General features: G+C 38.4%; 1 protein-coding gene across 9 annotated transcripts in view; it reads left to right on the forward strand.

The window, feature by feature from the left end:
* The window catches only part of HECW2 (HECT, C2 and WW domain containing E3 ubiquitin protein ligase 2), a 220,328-nt gene that overhangs the window by 120,408 nt on the left and 73,894 nt on the right, over positions 1-26,026 (forward strand). For 8 of the 9 annotated variants that reach the window (XM_089519540.1, XM_089519531.1, XM_089519538.1 and 5 more), the window contains 6 exons: positions 4,973-5,067; positions 7,951-8,023; positions 12,963-13,132; positions 17,410-17,552; positions 22,004-22,104; positions 23,473-24,834. In XM_089519540.1, coding sequence (XP_089375666.1) covers positions 4,973-5,067; positions 7,951-8,023; positions 12,963-13,132; positions 17,410-17,552; positions 22,004-22,104; positions 23,473-24,834 — 1,944 coding nt within the window. Of the gene's footprint in view, positions 1-4,972; positions 5,068-7,950; positions 8,024-10,007; positions 11,021-12,962; positions 13,133-17,409; positions 17,553-22,003; positions 22,105-23,472; positions 24,835-26,026 lie in introns of those variants that run through there. The other variant, XM_089519539.1, reaches the window with a different exon arrangement.

Consider the following 26,026-nt stretch of genomic DNA (forward strand, 5'->3'; position numbering starts at 1 on the left):
CTTCATGATGATCCACTGCACGCTGCATTCCAATACATGGTTCCGGTGATCCACAGTTTATCTGCCACACACCCGAGTAGCTGATTTGTTTTGTTTTTCAGCACTTTGTTCTGCTAAGATTGAGATTGTGATGTAGCCAATCAGATTTATCCTCATTTACTGGGAGCAAATGAAGCTAATTCGGAGTGAAGACAAGAATAAGTGCTATTTGAGGAAGAAATGGTGCTGAAGCAGCAAGACTTTCAGTTAACAAACCCACACCTTGTTTTTGGCTGAAAATGTTCACACACACATGCTCACATGTAGTGATAGATGGGTATGTCTACTTCTGGTCTATGCCACTTTGACATATACTGATTTCCAAATTGATTCAATCCCATTTTTACTTTCACATGGAAACATTCATTTAAATCTATGTTATAAATGCATACTTTAGAATCTGTTTTCAAAGGAGGCTGCAGTAGATAAATCTGAGTTCTGCTTACTTGTCTCTGGACATTCATCTTTAATTTCAAAGAGAATTAAAATCTTCTGCAAGCAGTGTTGTTGTTTTTTTTAAAAAAAGAAATTAGAACAGTCAACCAAACAGGATTAATTGAATCTCATTCCCAGTGTGAAATTTGTGCCTTAAGAAAAATGATTTGTGGATTAGATTTCAAAATAGAAATCTGCAGTGTGTCATAGAAATCAGCCATTCCTAATGATGACATGTCATACTTGAACTGTTTCTCTTGAATCCCATTTTGCCTAGACTGTATGTATGTATCTTTTAAAGAGCTCAATTTAAACAGAGCTATTTACTTGAGCAGCAGTATTTAAGGAATTGCTCCCCCCCCACCAGTATGAATATTGAAAAGATGAGCCACTGTAAACCTGTTTAGAGTGGGATGGGGGAACCTGTGGCCCTCCAAATGTTGGAACTTCTACCGACAGCCCCCGCAAGCATTACTCAAGGTCTATATTGACCTACATTTGGATTTTGAATGACCTATTAAGCTGATGTTTTGACTGTCTTTTGTAGTGAAAGCCACAAGATTGTTTATTTTTAAAAATAAAATAGCAGTGACAATTGGTATTCATTTGTCAAATCTACATCTACATAATATGAATACCAGGTTCAAGATAATACTGATCTCAGCTTTCCTCTAAACTAGATGGTCAGTCCAGGAGTGTTACATTTACAGTACTAATGTTGCTGTTGTGTGCCTTCAGGTAATTTTTAACTTTTGGTGATCCTAAGGCAACACTGTCACGGGGTTTTTATTGCAAGATTTGCTATCTGAGGCTGAGAGAGTGTGACTTGCCCAAAGTTACCCAGTGGACTTCCAGGCCTGAGCAAGGATTTGAACTATGGTTTCCAGAGTCGTAGTCCAATGCTCAAACCACGAAGCCATGCTGGCTCTCTATATTTACTGTACAAGCAGTAAATATAATGAATGTGTTACTACTAACCTAGCTTTTTAATTCCCAGAACTTTTTTTTAAATGAACAGTAAGAACAACTGATTGATTGTGGTGTCTATAGGATTAGCTACAACTCCTGCTAGACTCAAAGTGAAATTGACTCTAAACATTAATTGCTTTCCCAATCCCTGAAGAGATTCTGCTGATCAATGGCATGTTAGAGATAAAAATACAATGTGGGGCATTTTCATTCAATACAGAAGACATTGCAGATTGATAAATTTTGGTGATATCTTTTAAAAAGTTAATTAATATGATAAATTTGTACATCCAGAGCTCTCATACTGTTACATGATCAATGTCCATTAATTGCTCCACGCAGAGACTCTTTATGTCATTTTCCATTATTTCTTTCCTCATTTGATTTATTTAATCATGAACGTCTGCTGGAAATGAATAGTTGGTAGAGAAGCTATGCATATTTTTTCTGTTGCTTCCAAAAAACAGATCTTTGTTAAGGACTATATTTGAAATAAAATGAGGGTAGGCTCCAACTGTTATCTTAAAAATAGCACCTGGACAGTCATACATTTCCACTTACCTTTGGCCTATATATAGTTTAGTCATATTTGTAAATTGCTAAAAAAACACACTGAAGATGTAAAAAATTTTTTTAGTCATGACTGGTAATTGACTTCCTGCCTGAACCTCTAAAGTGATTGTCACATAGAGCCCAGATTGTAATGCATCTTCAAGTATGTATTGTCCTTTATATGCGCATGGACTAGTGTTTTGCTCCTAATTATGGGAAGATCAGGGCAACCTCTGCACCAACAATACTCATTTATTTATTTATTGGGTTTATATTTCACCTTTCTCCCAAAATGGGATTCAAGGTGGCTTGAATCTTACAAGTCAGTGGACTTTCAATAGGATGATTTCTGTTGACCGCCCATTCCACATGCTTGTGCTCACTGATTTGATCATCTAAATAATCCTAGCACTTCACTAATAATAATAATAATAATAATAATAATAATAAATTTGTATCCTGCCTCTCCCTGTATTGGATCAAGGTGGGTAACAACAACAAAAGAACAATAAAATCAAATAGATAAAAGCAATAGTGTTGGCATCAGCTGTGGTCACAACAATGGTGTTTAATAAATTATGTCTTAGTGAAGATTCTCCTCAAAACATGGCTTCTGTAATTGGCCAATCCTCACCTGAATTGTTAATTTAGCATGTCAGAATCTCCCATCATGAATTTTCAATTTCTGGACAGATGCTATGTTCTATGATCTTACTATAGGCTTAGAGTTAATTATTTTTAAATTGAGATCAGCCTTGATACCATTTCACTATGCTCTTTATTATAAAGTAAACAGCACTACCCTGTTCAGAGGCTTGGAGACTAGAGATTCATAGTCATAGCACAACAACAATAAGCAACATTTTAAAAAATTATATATTTTTGTGTAAATCTAACAATTGTTTTTAGCAGATCTTATAGCATAGTCCCTTCAGAGCTTTCCAGTTGCAGGAGCTCTGATTTTGAGCCTGTGTGCATGGGCCAAAAGGCTTGTGTTCCCCCTTGCCTCACATTTTCCTATATGGATGACATAGGCCAGTAGCCCCAAACCAGGATCGGTCAGTCTGTACGCTGATCTGGTGGCTCTGATCCAATCCCGCCTCAAAGAGGCCTTAGCATTGCGCCAAAGATGGGCTGCTTGCCTTGGGGGCTTTTGAAAACCAGAGCTGGTACACCACACAGATCCATGTGCCCCTTATCTGCCACTGTCATCCTGTCTTCACTGAAGGCCCCTGTTGCAGCCTGTGATGTCAGATTGGAGTGCCACATGGGTGTAACATGTTTCCACTGTTACTGGAAGACATGACATTGGAGGCCGTCAAGGGTCATGGGGCAGCATCTGCTCCATGGCATGGTGGAGGGTAGATGAATATATAGCAGGACATTTCTATGCTGGTCCAGGGACGGAACTGGGTCAACATTAGGTCTGTGGTTTCCTGGCCATCTGCTCAGACCCTTTGTCTCTTTTTGAAGCTTCTTTATAGAATTTTGTCAAAAATTTTATCTGCTACAAGACTTTTCTGTCTTCGCTTTGTGTCCCTTCTGAAATTATTATTACTGGTATTGCTCTTCGCATTGTGTCCACTTCTGAAATTATTATTACTGGTATTGGTCCTTTGTATCATTTAATGTAAGGTTTGGATACGCACAGCCCAGATGTTCCTTTGAACCACGATCTGCAGGTTCCTGGTTTTGTACCTTGTTTTTGGCAGATGTCCACTTATCTGGCATTATATGATGGTTTTGCTGCTTTTTTATCACTTTGTGTTGTCTACATGTTTTGAGCTTGTTCTAAGACTTTTTTCCTATGTATTTTAATCTATATCAAGGTCACCAACATGTGTTTGTTCTGCACCTAATAAATTTGGTTAAATACATTTTACCTTGGCATATGTTGCAAGCTTCCTGGTCTAGCATGTATCTAAAGGTTAACTGTAGGGCTGTTTTCCCAGAACTTCTTTGCAGAATAGGTTTTATCTTAGTTTTTAATTCTAGAATTAATTATCAAAATGTTTCTGATATTCGTTTAATATTATTTTCCTTTTAATATGTATCTCACTAGCTTCTTAATAATGAATCACCAAGCATTTTCAGTTGCCATCATATAAAAAAATTACACTGGTTGAATAAAAGTGAGTTGGAAATCTTTCATTGGTCTTCCCTCCACCAATGATAATATAGAAAATATGACATAGCAGTGACATTGGCTTCTATCAGGGCCTTAGCATTTTCTTGAATGCACTACAAGTTGCTACCAGTTTTGTCAGTCTTGCAACAACTGAGGAAGTGCATCAGTGTGTAAACTGGAGCCTGGATGAAAAAAAGTATTCATCACAATTTGTTTCCTGGACAAAAATGGGCTTCATAGCATTTGAGAAACTCAGTTAGGAAAGATAACAGAGAACTGAGAATTTTGTGCAGTTCACTTGGTATTCACACATCCAAAATTATTATTATTATTATTATTATTATTATTATTATTATTACAGCTACCTGTACATTATTCCTGAATATTATATTCTTCTGGCCAAATTATGTGGACATTGTAGAAGAGTTGACATGAAAGAAAATCATGTGTCTTTGAAAGGAAGAAGTGTCTGTGGCTAACTTGGGCCAAGATCTTGGAGAACCAAAAACCCAAATACATTTTTCAATTTCTGTATTTCTCAGTTTTGATTTGTTAAAAGATATTAATTAATAACCAGTAAGGTTATTAAGTTTGTAGGGTTTTGGCTTTCATCCAAGGAAAACCATTTGCTAGAATTAAGCAAGAGTTTAAGGGTTTAAGCAATTTCATGGTAAGCATGTTGCCATGACCCTCTCCAGATAATTAGGAGAAATTGGTATGTTTAAAGTAATATAAATTTCAATGAACTGTGATCTCACTTCTAAAGTAGCTGTTCCATTGCTGAACAGTCCCCATTCAGCATGAATCTTGCAAGAACTACCTTCATTTTCTGTATTCTTTTCCCCCCAGCTGAAATAAAGATTTGTTTTAAATACTACCATGGCATAAGTGGAGCCCTGCGTGCAACAACTCCATGTATCACTGTGAAAAACCCTGCTGTGATGGTAAGTATATTTATTCATTTTTGACTCAAGGCCAAGTTTCTCTTTAACACTAACATTAAAACTGCTAATTTAAGATGGCAGCTAGTATTTCCCAGTAAATGACCTGATCTAATGAAGTTTTTCAAGGTGAAGATGTGATAAGTGAAATCCTTCCATTATGAGTCTTCTGTTTATGAGTGATTGTGGAATATGCCTCCAGTTTACAGTGTTTTAGGGATTTTTTAATCCCATACATTATGATCTGAAGCAACAACAACAAAATCAAAACACAACCTGTTTTTTTTTTTAAAAAAAACCTTAAATCTAATAAGAAATAGATTTAACTTAAACTAACAACTAGCAAATAAAAATATAATTGATTTTCATTACATAACATCATATATCTGTTTTGGTTATAATATTTATAAGATGAAACATTGATGGTTATAATTATAATGAATATGTGGTATTATGTTGGATGAAATTTGAGAGATTGGAGAATGAGAACAAAAGGTAGAGGGGTTGAGAGACTGGAGGAGCAGGGGATAGAAGAGAGATATATGAAGAGATCCAAGAGGGAAGAATAAAATCAGATCAGCTGATGGAAAGTGAAAGGGAAGAGGAAGATAATTACCATTGAAGGAAATAAAAACACAGTCAACATGGATTTCAGAGAAACAAGTCATGCCAGACAAAGCTGATCTTTTTTTGGATAAAATTACCAGCTTGGTAGATGAAGGGAATGCTGTGGATATAGTATATCTTGATTTCAGTAAGGCCTTTGACAAGGTTCCCCATGACATTCTTGTAAACAAGCTTGTAAAATGTGAGCTAGACAAGGTAACTGTTACATGGATTTGTAACTGGTTGACCGGCCGAACGCAAAGGGTGCTCAACAATGGCTCCTTTTCATCCTGGAGAGAAGTCACCAGTGGGGTCCCACAGGGCTCTGTCCTGGGGCCAGTGCTATTCAACATCTTTATCAATTACTTGGATGACAGAATTGAGGGCATACTTATCAAATTTGCAGATGACACCAAATTAGGAGGAGTAGCTAATACCCCAGAGGACAGGATCAAAATTCAAAATAGACTAGAAAGCTGGGCCAAAGCTAACAAAATGAAATTCAACATGGAGAAATGTAAGGTACTGCACTTTGGGTGGAAAAATGAAATGCACAGATATAGGATGGGTGACACCTGGCTGAATGAAACTACATGTGAAAGGGATCTAGGAATCCAAGTTGATCACAAATTGAACATGAGTCAACAGTGCGATGCGGCAGCTAAAAAGGCCAATGCAATTTTAGGCTGTATCAATAAAATTATAGTGTCTAGATCAAGGAAAGTAATAGTGCTATTCTATTCTGCTTTGGTCAGGCCCCACCTGGAATACTGTGTCCAGTTCTAGGCACCACAGTTCAAAAAAGATGTTGAGAAACTGGAGCGTGTCCAAAGAAGAGCAAGGGTCCGTAAACCTTGTCCTATGAGGAATTACTTAGGGAGCTGGGTATGTTTAGTCTGGAGAAGAGAAGGTTAAGAGGGTGATGTGATAGCCCTGTTTAAATACTTAAAGGGATGTCATATTCAGGAGGGAGCAAGCTTGTTTTCTGCTGCTCCAGAGAACAGGACCAGGAACAATGGATGCAAGCTCCAGGAAAAGAGATTCCATCTCAGCATTAGGAGGAACTTCCTGACAGTAAGGACTGTTCGACAGTAGAACACACTCCCTCGGAGTGTAGTGGAGTCTCCTTTGGGGATTCTTTGATTGTGACTTCCTGCACGGCAGGGGGGTTGGACTGGATGGCCCTTGTGGTCTTTTCCAACTCTGTGATTTATTATTCTAAATTGAATGTTGAAATATATAACAGGAAATTAGTAAAGGGGCTTTCATTGACCTTTGACACATTCTGCCTGCTTTGTCAGTAGTATTCTCTCAAACCAACTGTGACCTAATGGAAGTCTGCTGGCCTAATTGTGCAAAGCTTTTGTGTACTTATGTTACTGATTTCCTATCAAGAATCTTAAAAGCACTCAATGCATTCCCTAGTCATATTCTTTCACCTTAAGTACAAATCATGTTGGGGATTTATTTGATTGAGAATGTACACACTTCACAGGTTAAACGTTTAAAGTGCCTGATACAACTTGATCCTAAAAATGGAAATTCCATGGCTTAAGGCTGTGTGGAAGGCACATTATTTGATGGAGACATCCATTTGGATGGGTGGATGGAACGTAAGAGCACTGTCACTCAAGAAAGAGCAAAGTGTATTCTGATGCCTTTGAATTTAGGTAACCTCTTCATTTTCTAATGTAACAGAAAGAGGTAAGAATTACAGTTGACCCACCATAGCCACAGATTCTTTATCCACAGATTCAAGCATCCACAGCTTTAAAATATTCAAAAAAGTATACATTCCAAATAGCAAACCTTGATTTTGCCATTTAATATTAGGGACACCATTTTACTATGGCATTGTATTTAATGGGACTTGAGCATCCACAGATTTTGGTGTTCACAAGGGGCCCTGGAACCAAACCCCAGCAGATAACCATGGTAAACTTATTTATAGTTATCCTTCTTTTTCACTATATGTTCCAAGGGTAGCTTCAAAGAGGCCCACACGTTAATTCTTATCATGTGGCTGTTAGAAATCTTGGGACAATCGATCACACTCCTTTCACTATCGTACACACGTATGGACACACTGAAATGTGCAATGCTTTGTTTTCTAGAAATTCCAGTGACTTAAGGGCCATAACAGATGACAGTTTATTCATATATCTTAAGTTTAAAGAATGTGTGCCATACTCATTTTCATTTGTTTGTAGGTTATTTTTAAAATTTACATACTGTTGTCATATGCAAAGATCACTACAAAATAAAAATATGTCTTTTTAGATGGGGGCTGAAGGTACTGAAGGTGTTTCTGCAGGTCAACACTGTCGAAAATTAGTTAGCTTTACACTCTCAGGTAAGAATGTTTTGTGTCTGTGTGTGTCTTTTATTGCTTTAAATTAGGGAATTTTGTTAAAGGAACACAAGAACATGACCAAATGTGATATGTAAATTGGAATATACATATATACATGTATAACCATTATCTACCCATCATCTGCTGGGAGCAATGGGTTGGATTCCAGACTCACACTCAAGCTATATTCTCCTGTGTTGGAGAAGGGTACTTTCCTGATTCCTTCTTTCCAGCTATACTGTTGTCCCTTAAAAAGCTGACCCAGCTAGAAAAATACTGAAGGTGGCACCACAGGCTGCAGGGAGAAAGGGGAATTGGCAGAAATCACTGCCTTACCTACTTCCTTTAAAAAAAAATCTTCACTGAAATCTCTCCATGGAAAGTGAAGTCTGGATCTAACTCAGTGTTTATGCACTTGTGATTCAACTATAAGTAAACTAGTATTTTCTCAGAATCAAAACAAAACAAAACACCTCCCTGATAATTAATAATAGTCTCCAAATCAAGGCCCAAACTAAATGTGACAAATGAATGATTCAAAATACATCACACTGAACTCCCACAAAGTGGGCAAGATATAGGAGCAAGAAATGTAATTAAGTACAACTTCCTTATCAAAACAGTATTTTTTTCAACTCTAAAACTCATGTTGGAAACCTGATTCTGACCCTGCCATCATATCTTTTGCCTTATGCCTAGCTAATACCAAAGACATGAACGTGGTTTTTCAAAAAGTGCTGTATGTTGCAGACTCTGATTGCAAAAAAGTCATTTTATTTGGCTGCCTGAAAGTATTTACTTTGAAAGTAAATGATAAAACTGTCTTTTTGCTGTCAAAGATAGAAGGCATCTATCTTCTGCTGCAGACATGAGCTCAGACTTGAAAAATAAAAGTGAAAGTTAGTATGAAAGTGAGGTATGGCCCATATTACATTCTTGTGTGGAAAAAAGGAATGTGATGAAGCTTCGATTGGAAGCATTAGCAATATTTCAATATTCAACAAGACATCAAAGAAATCATAAATCAAAGTTCATGCTGATGAGAGAAGCTTAATGGAAAGGTAATCTGAATCAAGTTAATTTGAAAGACCTGCTATAAAGTATGACGAGGCTGGGAGGTGGAGGAGGGTAGTTGATTGCTTAATAATATGCTCTTTCCTAGAGAAATCTGTGGGAAGCATGATGGAGATGTGAAGCAGTTTTGTGCTTTCTCTCCCCCTTCAAGTCAGTAGTAATGGGGGGGGGGGGAGGCTGCAACGGCTGGAGAAGAAGGGCAAAAGGTGATGGGGTTGGAAATGGTGGCAACTTTTCCTGCTCTCCAACTTAACCATGACTGAGTGCATGTTAATATGAAATGGGACAGCAAGATATTCTCTAAACTGTCCCTGCTCACTCCAAAGTTGTCACAGAACCTAATTGTTTCTGCATGATGATTTGTCCTCCAGTCTTGGTTAATGTTCGCTTGCTTGCTTTTTCGCCTCAGTTCCTTCTAACAGTGATCATATTCTGCAAGGTCAGCTATCTTGCACCAAATCTATTTGATATTATACATAAACTGACAGGTGGAATGATTCTGTTTTAGAGGGGAAAACATTCAGCATGTGTTCTAAGATGGTGACCTAGAATGTTCAGCTGCACTGATGCTGCACACGCTTTTCTAGCAGCTGGACGGATGACCTCCTTTTCGGAAAATAGTTCTGTTGGAGTATATTATTGTTCAGTGTAAAGATGACACGAAATAAAAGTTTTGGGTACGTTAGTAAATAGCACAGAATGAATATGGCACAGGAAAAAAACAGTCAGCAAAATTAATTCATCTAATGTACTAATTTTATTTTGTGTGTTTAGTGTTGAAATCATAGCATCTTCTGAGGCATTATTAAACTTGTTTTTGTGTGCCTTCAGGTCATTTCCCACTTATGGCATTCTTGGCAAGTTTCTTCAGAGGAAGTTTGCCATTGCCATTCTCTGAGGCTGAGAGAATATGACTTGCTCAAGGTCACCTAGTTGGTTTACATGACTGAGCCGGGATTTGAACCCTGAACTCCAGAGTCATAGTCCAGTGCTCAAACCACTACACCTGCACTAAACTAAAGATACGTTTAATTAAGGCACATTAGCTGAATTCTGAAATCTGTTTATTGCCATATGTTTAGTTTTCTAATATGGCCACATATTTAGGGACAAGTTGGTGATTTGTAGAAAGTTGTATTAGGGAAATTCTGCCTCCCAGATAGATGAAATGTGCGTGTGCGCGCGCGCACACACACACACACACACACACACACACACTTGTACATAAACCATATATGCATTTATCATTGTGTTACTCTATAATTAGCTAGCTGTTGAAGGACTCACACATATACTTTTTCCTAGATTTTTTTACAAGTTTCTAGAATGCCTAGCTCTTCCATGAAATGTATAAAATTTATAATATAGATACATAGGTGCAACTTTTGCTCTGATTAGAAATGTACATTTCTTCTGCTAATGTGGCACCATTCTTAATTTAAAAATAATAATAATAAAATCAAATAGTCAAGGCTTGGAAACCTCATCAGAAGCAGGTATGTTAAGGCAGCCTGAGTCCAGATATGTAATTCTTTCCCTTCAAACCTGGAAGGTAGTATGATGATGCCATTCAGTAATCTGACTGTTTTCTTTCACTTACCCCTAATGCAAACAAATAGATGGTTTATACAGCACTTCAAACATGTGAAAATAAAAAGAGTAGGCGGCTCATAGCTCAGTGATAGAGCAGTGGCACCGTTAGGGGGGTATGGGGGTGCGGACTGCACTGGGTGACACCCTAGAAGAGGGGTGACACCCAGTCAGGCCTTCCTCTTGCTGCACCTCTCTCCCAGATTTGCCACGGCGGCAGAGGCTTCCTCATCAGAAGACTGCTGTTGCCACTACAAAAAAAGAAGACTGAGTGTGCCCTTGTGGCTGCCACCGCCTCCCTGGCAGCCCCATCACCACTTGGCGACACAAAGGGTGGGAACACAATTGTGATAGAGTACATGTTTTGCACCCAAAAGTTTGCCAGTCCAGTGCCCAGCATCTCCAGGGTAGATGGGGGCAGACTTCCTGCTTGAAATTTTGAAGAGCTGCTTACAAGTGACCAAGGGCCTGATTCAATATTGGGTAGACTACAAAAGCAGCAGTGTGAAAGAAATGTATTCACATGAGGGAACTGACATTTTAAGGGAAACATCGCCAATGTTTTAAAAACAGAATAACAGAACTGAACATGAACTCTTCTTCAGCAGCACATCTCAAATGAGTTGATTCCCACTCCACATCACTTTTCTTCACTGACTAGCTTTCACAACCATATATAGAAATTGGAAATACAATGGCGTGGACAATCCTATCTTTAGTATTTAATGATATATCTTTGTACTTCAGAATCTTGTCTGGTTCCTTCATAGCTGCCCTTCCAAGTCCAAGTCATCTGATTTCTTGACTGCAGTCTCTGCTCTGATCGATGCATGATCGCAAGCATTTTTTAAAATTGCTTGGGATGTTTTATTTATTTTTTAAACTTTTGACTATTTTTAAAAATACTTTAATATGTTTTATGAGGTGATTTTAATTGTTTTTCCATTTTATTGTAAACATTTTAATTTACTGTTTCTAGAAGCCACCTTGAGTTCCACTCTGGGAGAAAGGTGACATTTAAATGAAACGAAATGAAACAATAAATAAATAAATATGAGCCAAGGATGAAAATGCCATGTACCTATCTCCTGAGACAGTTGACTGGACCCATATTCTGTTATAGGCCATTAACAGAAACGCTCTGAATACTTTAATAAGAAGTCTTTTGTAAAATGGCATTGCTTGATAAAGTAATCAGTCTGCCACTGGCTCTCAGAGGTTCTGTATCATAATTTCTTTCTTGCTCCAGAGTAATGCAAAATTAAATCAACAGTGTACACAGTTGAAGAGAGACATTAGAATTGCCTTTCAGTAATGAGGTCTCTGTCTGATTTATGTATCTTTGGCATGATAATTTACTAAGTCATATGGAAGCCTCTCTCTTAACAGAGAAGGCTGCACTATCACATGTTGAAAGAGAGTGCCTCAGGGCTTCAGATAAGAGAGGTGTTCATTTGCAGTAGCTTCTACATATTCTCTCATGTAATTTGAGCAGACTTTTACTGGTTAATTCATTACTTCTGCTCCTATTTTAGTCTACGTTGAGTTTTTAATCCTAACATAATGAATTGGTTATGCACATTCTAGGTTTCTCACCCATCTTCTCCAGTCCTCTTTATGAGATCCAGCCAGCTTCTAGGATCTACCTAGATTTTACCCATAATCCAAGCACATAACTCATGAAGAATGATCTGAAATGTGTGATTTTGGGAGAAAATAGAGTTTATCTTCAAATAATAGCATTTATCCTTCTGTTAATGTCCTTTTTTATGTTGGCCAGGAAGCTTTCATCAAACTCATTGTGATCAGTCAAATTGTTCTGAAATTTTTTTTTTTTTTTTTATCAAAAATGGTGTGTCACCTCAAATTATTTGTGGCCACAACCCAATTTAGAGTTTGTTCTAGTAAGAGTTTGTCAGTGGATGATCATTTTTAGTTTGTTTGACATAAATATAGAGTCTCATTCCTTCTCCAATGAAGTGTCCTCCAGGTGAAATGGGCTACAACTTTCGTCATTCACAGCAAGCCTTGCTCCCATGATGGCTGTGACTGATGGAGGCTGTAGCCTGAACTAAATTGAGGGGTACTGATTTGGGTAAGTAGTGAGTCCATAATAGATTGTGCAACTTTATAGACAGATTTTATAAGTATTGCCTGATAGGCAGCATTCAAGAAGCAAGAATCCTTAATGGTAACCTGAATAAAGTGAAGGCAGTTGAAAAGAGGGAGTGTTTTCTGTTTTCCTTTTCTCTTTTTCTTTTTCTGTCTTTTAAAGATATTAGAGCAGTTGGACTTAAAAAAGGAATGTTCTTCAATCCTGACCCTTACTTAAAGATGTCCATTCAGCCTGGGAAAAAAAGTACGTTTCCTACATTTGCCCACCACGGCCAGGAGAGGCGGTCTACTATCATCAGTAACACAACCAACCCTGTTTGGCACAGAGAGGTAAGGGATAGCTTTCTAAATAATGTTTTCAGTTGCGGAGGTTGTGCTAGTGAGCTGGTTTAGTGTTTTGGGACCTTGGGTCTTGCTGCATGCTACTATGCCAAAATATTACTTGGTTATTGGAATTGACATGGGAATTGCAAGTGAGAATATTTATCTTCTAGGCTTCTGCTTATTTATCTGAGCCATGCTACTGTCAGCCATTCAGCTTTTCCTCCTGGCATGATGAATGTTTCATGGATTCCTGGAAATGCCAGGAACAAATTTTAACAGGCAGCTATTTTCACAAGATTACAAGCCATTTTAGGGGTTTAACTAGACATTATATACAAACACAAATAACTTATGTTCCAGTGATTCTGCGCACACACATGCACTGGCCAACTTTTCTTTGGGAAAAGGCACTTAAGAAAGGGATCGTTTTGAGCATAAAAGCATTTTGATCATAGAAACATTTTGAGCATAAAAAAGCAAGTGTGGGAAACTGCTTGATCTTCTCTGTGACTACATGCAATTCCCTATTCTGTGGCTTCTGGTCTTTGTAGGATGCTGTCTAATAGTGGAAGTTATTGCTTAGCATTTAGGACAGAAACAATTTGCACACCCCTGTTTTAAGAATATGCTGGACTATAGATGTACCTCAGATAGTGAAGGAGATGTCTTGCTGAGCATCACTTATTTAACGGTCAAATTGGCACCAGAGGCAGAAATAACATTGAAGAAATAAGCACAGGTTCCTATGCCATAAAAAAGAAGAGCAGTTCAATACATTTCTGCAAACTTTTTTTTAACTAAAATTAAGGGCATCACTAGAGTTGGCATCACCCGGAGCGATAACTCATGGTGTCATCTCTGCCATTGACCTCCTCCATCCCACCCCATCCAGAATCCTTAATAATGTTTTTTGTACTAATGTTACTCATAAATTGTGATTGCCAGATGTCCCCGAATTTAATGGTAATAGTTGTGACATAAACAACTAGCAAAACTGAAATGATACCTTTAAATAACAATATCATTTGCACAGCCCAAATATATTTACTTGTACAGTTTCATGTCATTAAAGTGAAAATTTGGTAAGATGTGATGTTTTTAAAGAAAATTTAAAAAGAATTTTAAAAGTGATTTTTAAAAAAAACATTAAAATTAATTTTTAAAAAATTCTGGAGTCTTTCCTTTCTCCTCCCACTGTGTTTCATCCCACTCATATCATCTCTCCAGCATTTTAAAGGAATGCAGACAAACACCACAGCCCTTTTCTTCCAAAAGGTAGATGTTTGTGAAGCAGTGGTGTTACCCCCCCCCCCCTTTTAGGGTGTCACTGGTGTGCTCTGCACCCCCACCCCCGGTGACAACTCTGTTCAAAACTAACAATGTACACATGTGAAAGGAAACAACCTCACCCCCCCCCCCCCCCGGATTTCTATTTTGGTGCCCAAATATATAGATATATATTGTCATAATTTTTTTAACATGCTTGAGGCAGCTCGTGAGGCAAGCTTATATGCTTCCCCTCTTCTCTCTATTTTGTTGTCCACACATGCTCAGTAATGGATTCTAAAAGCAGCTGCTTTTTAGTTTGCCTGTCATAGGCAGGTGCTCAGCTATAGGATTGGCTGGAGCAGAATCCTTCTCTGTCCCAGCTCAAGCTATATTGCATTGTTTACCACAGACACACTGCAATCCAACATGGAAAGTCTGTGTTTCTCCAGTCCTCCCAATATCAATGCCAATGCAACTAAAAAAAACCCTTCCAGCTACACAAAAACATGCCAACAGTCACACCCAAAAATCCATACTGTCATCCCCTCCCAACAGATCCTTATTACATATACTATATCTAACATTAATAACTATATTTTACCTTAAATAAACACAACAATCTTTTCTACAAAGGGCCACATCATCACGAGACATAGAGTTTACATATTGATCACATTTAATTAATATGATATTCACACCCTTGGGTCTAAAGTTAGTTAGGCAACATGTACCTATATTTCAAAATATATTCCAATCGTTGCTGTTTTTTTAAACAACTCTTCTGTCCTTGGAATCTTTTTCTAATCTGACAGTGCATTCTTAAATTTGTTTGTATCTATCTACAAAGGTTAGAACCTTGGGAAGTGAGAAACCCTAAGAATGACAGCTAAACTTTTACTGATATAACAAAATAATGTGTTTTTAGAAATGCTGTAAATACAAAGGGTATCATATACTTATGCTCATTATTCTAATTTAGCTAACAGTATAGATACTGCCTTCCAATTCATGTGGAAAGTAGGCTAATTGGATTATCTTTTCTTAGAAGGAAACACACTCTTCTTCCATTGTCCTACGGCATCTTCCAGTGACTTATTTCTTAAATCATTATTCATCTAAATGGAACACATGCTATTTCCCCATGCACTAGGAATTTCTTTGTAACAAAAACCTGTTTATGTTTATGTATGCCTGAAATGTATTATTTTTTCTCCACTGCTGGTTTCTTTTTGGAAGTCTGCAAATCCCAAAATGAACTGGTTGCATTGCAAATGTGTGTTAAAGAACGGCCCAGCTTCACCCTGAAAATAAATATGATACAAAGGGATTCAACTAGTTTTTTCATCATTGTGTTGATCTTAATCTCATTACTGGAATCATTTCTCAGCTAATATGGTGAAGGGTTGGGTTTTTTTTTGTTTTTGTTTTTGTTTTTGTTTTGCATCTGTAGTGAAACTTAACCCTCATGTCTTGCATTGCAGAATTAAATTGTTGCAATGAGTTAAATTGTGGGGAAAGGAGTCATATTTTAGGTAATATGTTTGGTTTTTAAATACCTCTAAAAGAATTTGGTAGTAGGAGAGGCTGAAATTTAATTTAGATTGTTCTAGTTTGATATCAAAACAAAGAACCACAGATATTTCTGTAACATGGAAGACCAAGTATTTATAAGGCCTCAGAAAGCTATCTTGCAAGTTCTGTTTAGAATTTTCTGGCAGCTTTAGTCTTCTGGGCATGATCCATGATAATAATCCTGAACATGAAAGGTCTTAACTGGGAAAAAGTGATTTTAAAAAATAGGAATGGAGGTGGTCAGGAGCCTAGGAAATCGATTAGAGAAGTTACTTCTGGAAAGCTTCTATCCAAAAAGACAGTGGCAGATGTTTGAAGCAAGCTCTATTAAAATAATCTCTTGAGAGAAGGCTTCTAGTTTGAATCCAGAGACAGGATCTGCCTGTTATCAGTATCTGAAGATTTCTCAGCAGCAGACTATAGACACATTACTTTTCAAGGCTTCTTCTTTCAGCATCCTCCCACCAACATGATCACTGGCTATTTTGTCTGGGTGATTCTAGGAGTTGTGGTCCCAAAAAGTAATGTTTCCAACTCGGACACACAAGCTTTACCATTAAAATGTATTAGGTCTTGGAAAAAAAACAGAGAGTCTAATGACACCTTAACAGCTGACAAGCTTTATTTATTTAGATTTTGGCAGAGAAAGTGGTAAAAGCCCCAGCACTTTGGATAGCTCCTTCAATGTTTAGTATAAAATCTGGATTGACCACCCCACTGGCATAAGAGCCACCAGCTACCTCTGGTCCCATCTCCTCCTCCCCTTGCCCCTTCCATTTTTTACATTATAGAAATAGCACTTGCTTGTCTCCATCTTGTCAGCCTCAGCCTCATGCTGACATTGTATTGTAGGTGAAGGTGGCCTCCAACTGGCGTGAGGAATTTCTTGTGGTTATTTTCTTCTGGGTGGAGATGAAACAGTGACATTTCTGACTGTTGTGCCCTCTAAGCTTTCCATGACACATCAGTTGCCTCTGTAAGAGGGCATAATTAGGTCGGGTGAGATACCATGTCAACTTAAAATTGCCAGCCTTTTTCTGGCTGGTGATGTCAAACTAAAAACAACTTCTTCAGTGACAGGATATAGCAGTGTGTGGGAATGTATATTTTTCATCTTCATTGGTAAAAATCTGAAGAAGCTGTTTGTGGGGGGAAATGAAGTTTATTAAGATAGAGAATGTTTCATGTACAGTTTGTTTATGCTTATGGAAGCTTAGTATTTTTTAAAGTTTTCTGGAACAATATTGCACAGTTACTCATATATACTACCAGGTACTGGTGGATAGATCTCCATGCAGCATACACGGACTGTTGAACTGTAACCATACATCTTTAAGTTGCTGATTAAAAATATCTTTAAGATGTTCCCAACTAAATCAGATGTGCTATATTTATTTATTCTTATTGCTTGTGTTATGAAATGTATTTTTTTCTCCTTGCAGAAGTATTCTTTTGTAGCACTTCTAACTGATGTCTTAGAAATTGAAATCAAAGATAAATTTGCCAAGAGTCGGCCTATCATCAAGCGCTTTCTTGGGAAGCTCACTATACCAGTCCAGAGACTGCTGGAAAGGCACGCAATAGGGTAAACAAATATGATTTCATTGTTTATTTTACATTGGTTAGAAAGAAGAAAGATTATCTTTCCCTAACAAAACTTAATTCATTCTGTAATAAAACTTAATTCAGCAATCCTGATAATTGATTGTTTTACTGAAAAGTTAAGCCCTTTTGCATTCTTACAATCTGGTTTGAATTTATTTTGTCTTAAAGTAACTACCCCATTGTATACATTGTCTTGTTCTTTTTTTCAAAAACACCATGTAGCATGGTTTACAACTTGGAATGGTTTTTCTTTGAATCAAAATCAAAATATTGAATCATAAGGTTCATACAGTAGTGTGCAAATTTATTTGGAACATGTTTGATCTTGTTTCTTATATAGCTCAAAAATTTCCAAATATTATTTTATTCATAAAAAAAGATGCATCTAATTTCAGTGAAGGTCAGGACAGCACTAATACACCAATGGACTCCCAGGCTGACTATATATTTATGAACTTTTTCCACCTTAACATAATATTATCTATTCTTCAGTTTATTAAATATATAAAGCTCATTTGGTTCTTACATAACCATCAGTGAAGGGTTGTGTGTTAATTTATCTTTGATGTTGTTGTGTGCTTTCAAGTCTAATGTCTACCTTAAGCCAAACCTATCCCAGGTTTTTCTGGGGCTGAGAGTGCGTGATTTGGCCAAGGTCACTAATGGGTTTCCATGACAGAGTAGAGATTCAAACCCTGGTCTCCAGAGTCCTAGTCCAACACTCAAACTGTTACCCCACTCTGGCTCTCACTAATACAGTAATATCTTAGCTGATATCAATTTTTAAAATGTAGAATAAGAGACTAATTGACTTTATAGTCAAGGGGTCTGATGATTCAAAGTGCTCACATGGTGAAGATATGCTAAAAATGTTTTATGTCAGGCTGTGGAATAATTATTTGTTGAGATCAACATGTCCTTGCTGGCCATGAGACTCTGGGAACAACAGTTCCAAAAAGTAATTTTTCCAAGCTCTAACTGTTATTTTATTATATTACCTTGCTGGAAATAAAAAATGTAAACATTAAGAGAGAAGCCCATCACAGTATTTAACCGAGGCCTTGCAATACAGAATATTAAATACAGTCACTATAACTATTATGAAAAATATTTTCATGAATAGTATCAGGAACTGCATAGGTCCACTGAGTACTTCCATAGATAGTCCAGTGGGCCTCCTCAGGTCCCACTGAAGGTCTTCCTTAGATGGTCCATAGACAGTATCTCACAAAGATGCTTATCTTAGTGAGGTGTTTTGGTGCTGCAACACCGTGTGCTATTCTTGCTGCCTCTGCTTTTGTTGTGAGGATGAATAGTCTCTGTTGGGAGAGATCAGCATGGTATGGCATGTGGATAGCATAGGTGCTGTCTCAGCATGCTTAGTGCACATTTTCCCATCTGGGTACACTTCCGAGACTCAGTACAGTTGTGTCTTAAAATGATCCCCAGTGTTTCATAAGCGATTTACTGGACTGTGTCTAGGAGACTGATTACACAAGGAATGTTACTTGATGGTTTGTGCAAGAGCAGCTTCCATTCAGACCTTTGCAGGAGAAATTCTTAGTGGCTGGGGCAAAATAGTTGTCCAATCCAGAACTGTTGAAACCCAAAGGGCTTTTCATTTTGACTTCATCTGGCTGCCAGTCATTTCTGCTTGAGATACTTTATTTCACACATTGAATCAGAGCATTCTGAAGTCCATGAGACAATTAATACTTGACTATAACAAGCATCCAGTCAGGTTGATAATACAGATTTTTTAAAAAAAGTTCTGTGAAATTTCTAGTTCAGTGTTGTCATGCTGTTGCATGGCTATCAAGAATCAACACAGCTTGTAAACAAATGGCCTCCTTTTTCACAGATTTCCACACCAAAATAACACGTTGCATAAAAGGAGAAAGACAAATTCAGTTTGAAAATACTTGTCAGCTTTTTCCAAGGTGGTATTGATGCAGGTAAGCAAAATACATTGCAGATTTGGCCAGGCTAATTTTGATTCTGCTTGGCCCACAAAAGGAGAGTCCCATTGGGGTGATTAGTTCTTTTAAAGTGTTCTAGAACATGCAAGCTTACTCTCAGAAAATGGGTAAGGGCTCCCTAAGATATGCGCTCGGGTTGTTTTTTTTTATTATAAAGCATTAATACTCCAACTTGTGAGTATCATGTTTCTTTTAGCTCCAGTAAAAAACCCTGAAATTCAAGCCCTGTGGTATACTAATCTACTAGAGTTTTTAATAAATTTGCACACTGCTGGATGCTAGAGTATCATCATTATCACTATAACCAAGTTTTGGCATGTTGTCTAATTGTTCACATACTTTTAAAGAACTAGAATACCATAATCATCACCCTCTCTTATTCTTGTGCATTGGCTAACATACAGCCCCACAACTGCTCTGAATGATTTTCCTTAGCATAACTCTTTAACGCCGTCGAATACTGGTTAATAATAGCAGGCCAAATTTCACCTTTAGGCTGCTGTATTCTTTGATGGGAAGGGATTCTTAGATTATGTTTTCTTCAGGTATTCAATCAGAGCTAGTTTACAGTTCATGGCTGCCATCTGGAGGTCATTTTAAATTCTTTGTGTCACATTGGGTGACATGGATGCAAATTTTATAATATTCATTATTTATTCACTTCCAGAAAGTCATTCAGGACATATTCCTAGCCTAGAAAAGTTTCCTGCACAGAAAACAACATTTTCTTTTAACATATTATTTTATTTTCCACACAGGAAACACTGTTTTCTGAGCAATATTATTTTCATCCTGAAAGTACCACAAACACCGTGAAAAATTATTCCTTTGAACTGTACATCTCAGAAGCCCTCAGACAGCATGTTTAGGATGCTGTCCAAATTAGTAACTTTTCCAAGTTCTGCACACCTGGGAAGAAGGATTTACAGTTACACAGGGAAAATGGCCTTATCCACACAGTAAAACATCAAGAGTCTCCTGGGGTGATTAAGAGCAGTCTATGTGGTGGGATTTTGTAAACAAACAAACAAACAACATTTATTTTACAACTATTATTCTAACCCAAAGATTCCCGTAAGACATTAGTGGGAAAAGGAGTTCTTAAACAACCCATCAAAGAAAATTCCTAGGTTAGTCAATTATAGTTTTCACACATTTTGTACACAGAATTGCTATGTTTTGGAGGGATTACATTTTGCATCCTTAGGACAGTTTCCATATGACATAATCTGAGAGACCATTAGGATCAAAAAGTGTTCTTAAATGGCTAAGTGTCAGGAATGCCCCCTGAAGCTTGAATAAAACAAAGTATCCTATATGCTTCCCTGCAAATAAAACTAATTTGTGTTCATATCTGTGATAGAAGCTATATAATAAATACACATTCAAAATTGTTGAATTCAGATTCCAAAATAAAATAATGTTGTGTTCAGGTGAGGAAAAACAATAAATACCTTTGTTAGAACCACTAGAGGGCAGATTGTTTTCACAAAGCAAGATTTTGTAATCTTGAAATTCAGATTCAGAAAGAAAGAAAAGAAGAAGAAAAAAGATTGGGGTGGCATTTTTGTAATCCTGAAATAGGTCTCCCCAACCTTTTTCCCTCTTAAATAATAATGGACAGTTATAGAATGTGGTAAATGCATTCATCTTGACCTGTGTTATCTAGAAATCATGGCTGCTTACTCTTGTTTTATGACAAGTTTCCTATATTGCTAAGAACTTGAGATTTTGAAACTGAGGTGCTATTCCAAATTTTCAGGGGTGAACAGTTCTGGCACAAAATTAGCTTTTGGATCTGAATTATTCATGGAATTCCAAACTCTTCTCTATAATCTTAACTTTTCCCCCTTGTTTGTTTACTTTGGCTTGTTACCACTCTTGGCTTCTTCTTCAACACCTTTTCTTATAAAACTCTCTGTGCTGGCTGTGTGATCCCAAACATTCGTGGATAGCATAACTTTACAATGTGACAAGGAGCGCTGATCCATTACTTCCCTTGGGCTGTTATGTTCTCTCCTGCAAACAGCTTTGTACTCTCTGGGCCTTATCACATGAGAAAAGAAAGCTGAAACGGAGTGAGGAAGTAGCTGCTTTCTCCATGTCTCTCCACAAACTGTCATCTCCTTCCAAAGGGAGATGGTCGTAAAGGCATACCTTTTGCCAAATGGTTTTTTCCAGCATGACAAAACGCATATTTTTAAAAGAGAACAGAAGTGGTATGATGGCATATACAGAGTGGTAAGATGGCATACTCCATTTCAGCTTTCATTTCTCATCCAATAAGGCTTTCTGTTGCAGGAATCATAGCAAAAAGCCAGTGCTAGTAACTTTGGTGGTGTCTGAAGCTATTTGTGAAACAGTTTTCCATGTGTTTGCTTAGCTATAATTAATATGTTCTGAGAGCTTAAAAAGCAGACAAGAGAGCTCATATCTTTGTTCCCCTTTGCAGAGACCAAATTCTCAGCTATAATCTTGGTAGAAGGCTTCCAGCTGACCATGTTAGTGGCTGTCTTCAGTTTAAAGTAGAGATTACATCTTCTATTCATGAAGGTGAGTTGTTTTCATGTTTGGATTCTAAGTATTTAACCGGGGATGTGTTTTTGATATATAGTTGACCATAACCGTATTTTAACTATAGTTCGCCCTTTCTTTACGCGGGGGTTCCGTTCTGGACTCCCCCGCGTAAAACAAATACCGCCTGTGCTCGAGCCCCATTTAAATGAATGGGGCTCATGCATGTGGTGGTGCGGCAGTGGTGGCGCACATGCACCATGGGCATGCACCCCATTCATCCCTATGGGATGCGCCTCCCCTTCTTCCCACGTGGCTTTCAGCATATGCTGAAAGCCACGTAAAGCGTAAAGTGCGCCCGCGTATGACACAGGCACACTGTATTTTATTTTAACTCAAATTATGAGATACATTGGATCCATATTGAGAGAAAGGTGAGATATAAATTAAACAAACAAACAGACAAGTTCAATGAGTTTAGCAACGGCCACACTACATAAGAGAAATTTATCACAATCCTTAAACCAAGCACAGGGAAGCAAAAAAGAAGAAAAAGACAGAAGCAGAAAGGATTTCTTAATTAATCTAAATTATTCTAATTGTCAATTAATAATACAAATATGCTTTCTCTTGGTATAAATGAACATGTTCTCAAACTGTACTCAGTTGCCATCTGCCATTTACTAGTTCTATGTACATAATAGCTCTGTTTGTAATGAAAACTCAGCTCTAGCTGATATGGAGACTTTGTTCTCTTTTATTGGTTAATGCAGTACAACATGTACCCAGAGTATGTGGCTTTCTTGCTTTTCTCAGGCATTGTTTTTGTCTGCATGTTGTAAAAGCTCCGCCTCATTGCTGCATTACTGTGTGGTTATGCGCTAAGTCGAACTTCACATGCAAGAGGGCAGCTTTAGAAAAGTAGATAGCTGTCTTCCTTGCTCATGATATATGTGCTAGAAAGACCTGACAGCAGGAATTTATGTTACAGGTGAATTTCATAAGAGTAGTTGTGACCTTATAATAGTCTTTTGAAAGAAGGCTTCAAAGGATTTGTGTGTTCTCTGGGTTAATCTCCCCAATCATATTTTCATTTTATTTCCTCCTCCCCCCATTCAACTGAGGAGAAGAAAGTTCACAAACTACATAATTAGGATTAATTATGAACCTTCAGGATGTGTTAAGAAAGGCTGTGAAATCCTCAGACAAATGGGATAGCACAGCAATTCTGTGAATTCTGCTAAATTCAAGCCTCTGAAATGTCTTTCAGAGTAAAATGTTTCTACTAAACACCCAGATTTGTACAATAATGATTGTCTCTGAGAGGAATTAAAGTTGGCAGTTGAGATGTTTCCCAACCCAGCCTTTGAGCTCTTTCTTCCTCTTTCTCTCGTTCTCTCTCTGTAGATGCTTCACCAGAAACAGTAGGAACCCTACTTGGCGTGAACTCTGTCAATGGGGACTTGGGTAGCCCTTCTGATGACGAAGATATGCCTACAGGACATCATGATTCACCTCCAGTTTGTTCAAATGGCCCCATCCCTGAGGAATCTTCTGTAGAGGCTATCCAACGGCATTCTCTGAGGACTAGTACAACTCTGGAAACAGACCCAGAGGATTTGACCTCTGCAGCTTCACAGTCATTAGCACCCAGAGGCCGCCAGGACTCCCTGAATGACTACCTAGATGCAATAGAACAAAGCAATCATTCTAGATCTGGGACTTCCACTTGCAATGAACGCACTATTGGTGCATCTCCAAAATTAAGAAGTAGCTTCCCTACTGACACTAGACTTAATGCTATGCTTCACATTGACTCTGATGAGGAGGAACATGAATACCACCAGGCTTTAGGGTTCCAGGCATCACTGGATGATGATGGTGGTGGTTTGGTAATGGTGAATGGTGCTACCAGGAAAGCTGAAGCTAGTTTCTTAACTTGTTCATCAAGTCAGATACCCAGCCAGGGCCCTGAAGAAAATGAGCAAGCACCAGAGACAGAGGATTCCTCACAACCCTCTGATTGTCAGCAGGAAACTCTTGAAGGGCCTGTAGAATTGGAGCTGGGAGGAGAAGAAGCTGGAACCCCTCAGGTGTCTCAGGACAATGTGCCAGTTGATCTGGCTCCTACTGAAACTTCGCCATCTCAGGAGGCAGAGCTGCCAGAAGCTCTCTCAAATGCTGGAGTTTCTGAATCTGCACCTGAAGACAGAAGCAGAATTATGGAAACTGAATCTGTTGATCAGGGATCAGAACCTTCTCAGATTTCTTCAGAAACGGAGCCAAGTGACCCTGCTCGTACAGAAAGTGTTAGTGAATCAAGCACTAGGCCAGAAGGAGAGAGTGATGTGGAAGGGGCTGATGGCTCATGCCATGAAAGCACAGCTCCCCGACTCTCATCTGTTGACACTGGGTGCTCTTCCTTTGAAAGTGCCCGCTTTCCTGAGACACCAGCCTTTTCTTCTCAGGAGGAGGAAGAAGGAACTTATACAGTGGAGGCCACTCGTAGTGAGCCTCCCGCAGAAATCCAGGAAATTGTATGCACGCAGGCATTTTTGCCTGCAGTGAACATACCAACTGCTTCAGAGGAAGGGCAGTTGCCTGAATCAGGTGGGCTGCAGGATGGAGATGAGAGTGAAGAAATCTGGCAGCCAAGGCAAAGTCTGCAGGCTGCGGCTGCACATAATAATCAGTCTCAAGAGGAAGAGTTTGAAGGGGCCCAGGCAGCTTGTGAGGGGGCTGCTTCCCAGGTGGATGGAGCTAGTGGAGGTAATGACTGCAAAAAAGGGCACTCTTGTTGTCCATGGTGAAACCTCTTGAGCTGAATTGTGCCCAAGTTCAGTTACCGATGGAATCCACTAACTCTCAAAAATTAGTCACTGATCTTGAGGACATAAATATCTGTGTCAGATACAATGTATTGGTTGACATCCTGTTGGTGAATGACAGTGTTGTAGGCAATCATTCTGTTCTGACTGTTCAGTGAACAAAATCTACCTTCTAAGCAGCACAGCATAATATAGCCATTTCACATTGTCAGAGAGCAGGGGGATCACCAGGGATGTGTTCAGCTAATTTGCTGTAGCTGGATATGCTGCAAGGATGTCAACTGCAGGGGCCTCACAAAGACCCTTGGAGGTGCTTGTCATGGTCCATCCACCTACAGAAAATAGCTGGATACATTGCTGTTGATCACTGTACTTTCTGACAATGTGGAAATGGTCATGTTGGGGGGGTGGGGGATCAGGCAGAGGCTGTGCTGCTTGCAAGGTGGATTTTGGGAGGGTGTTATCACAAGACGTGGCTATGGAGGAGCAGCTGTATGATACACATACATCTCCCAATGCAGGATCTTGGCCAATGCGTCTAATAATAGCCTTGGCAAAACACTTAGTTGAAGAGATGTTCAGTTTTCATATATCTGCACAAAATTATCTAGCCACTGGTGGATACATAACAGTACAACCACCATATCTACAAGATCAGTACCTCAGGTTTCACTTACCCATGTCTCTCTAGGCATCTTCTAGCATGATGTTATGGTATGCTTCCTGTGGAGGTTGACCTTATAGTAACACTGGAGGCTCTAGAAATGCCTAGAGAGGTGTTCTCACTAGGAATCTTTAGATCCTCCAGTGCAGCACTATGGTCAACAAATAATTAATTTCAATAGTTCAATGTGAACTGTTACAGTTTCGCATTTCCACAGTAAGTCTGAAAACATATTCCCCATGGATACAGGGTTCATACTATATACCTTGATCAACTTGCACAAGGAGGCATCTCCCACTCCCTCTCTGTAGTCAGTCTCCTTCTGTCTCCCTCCTTCTTCTGTCTCTGCCTCTTAGTGCAGGTATGTGCTTTCAGGCAGTCATGAAGAAAGAATTGGAGTCTATAACAGAGTTTCCCCCCAAGCCATCCCAGCATAACATCCTTGTTTGCTTAAAAGAAAATACATCTC

This window comes from Sceloporus occidentalis, unplaced genomic scaffold, assembly GCF_023333645.1.
Source record: "Sceloporus occidentalis isolate IW3139 unplaced genomic scaffold, rSceOcc1.0.p SCAF_4, whole genome shotgun sequence".
NCBI lineage: Eukaryota > Metazoa > Chordata > Lepidosauria > Squamata > Phrynosomatidae > Sceloporus > Sceloporus occidentalis.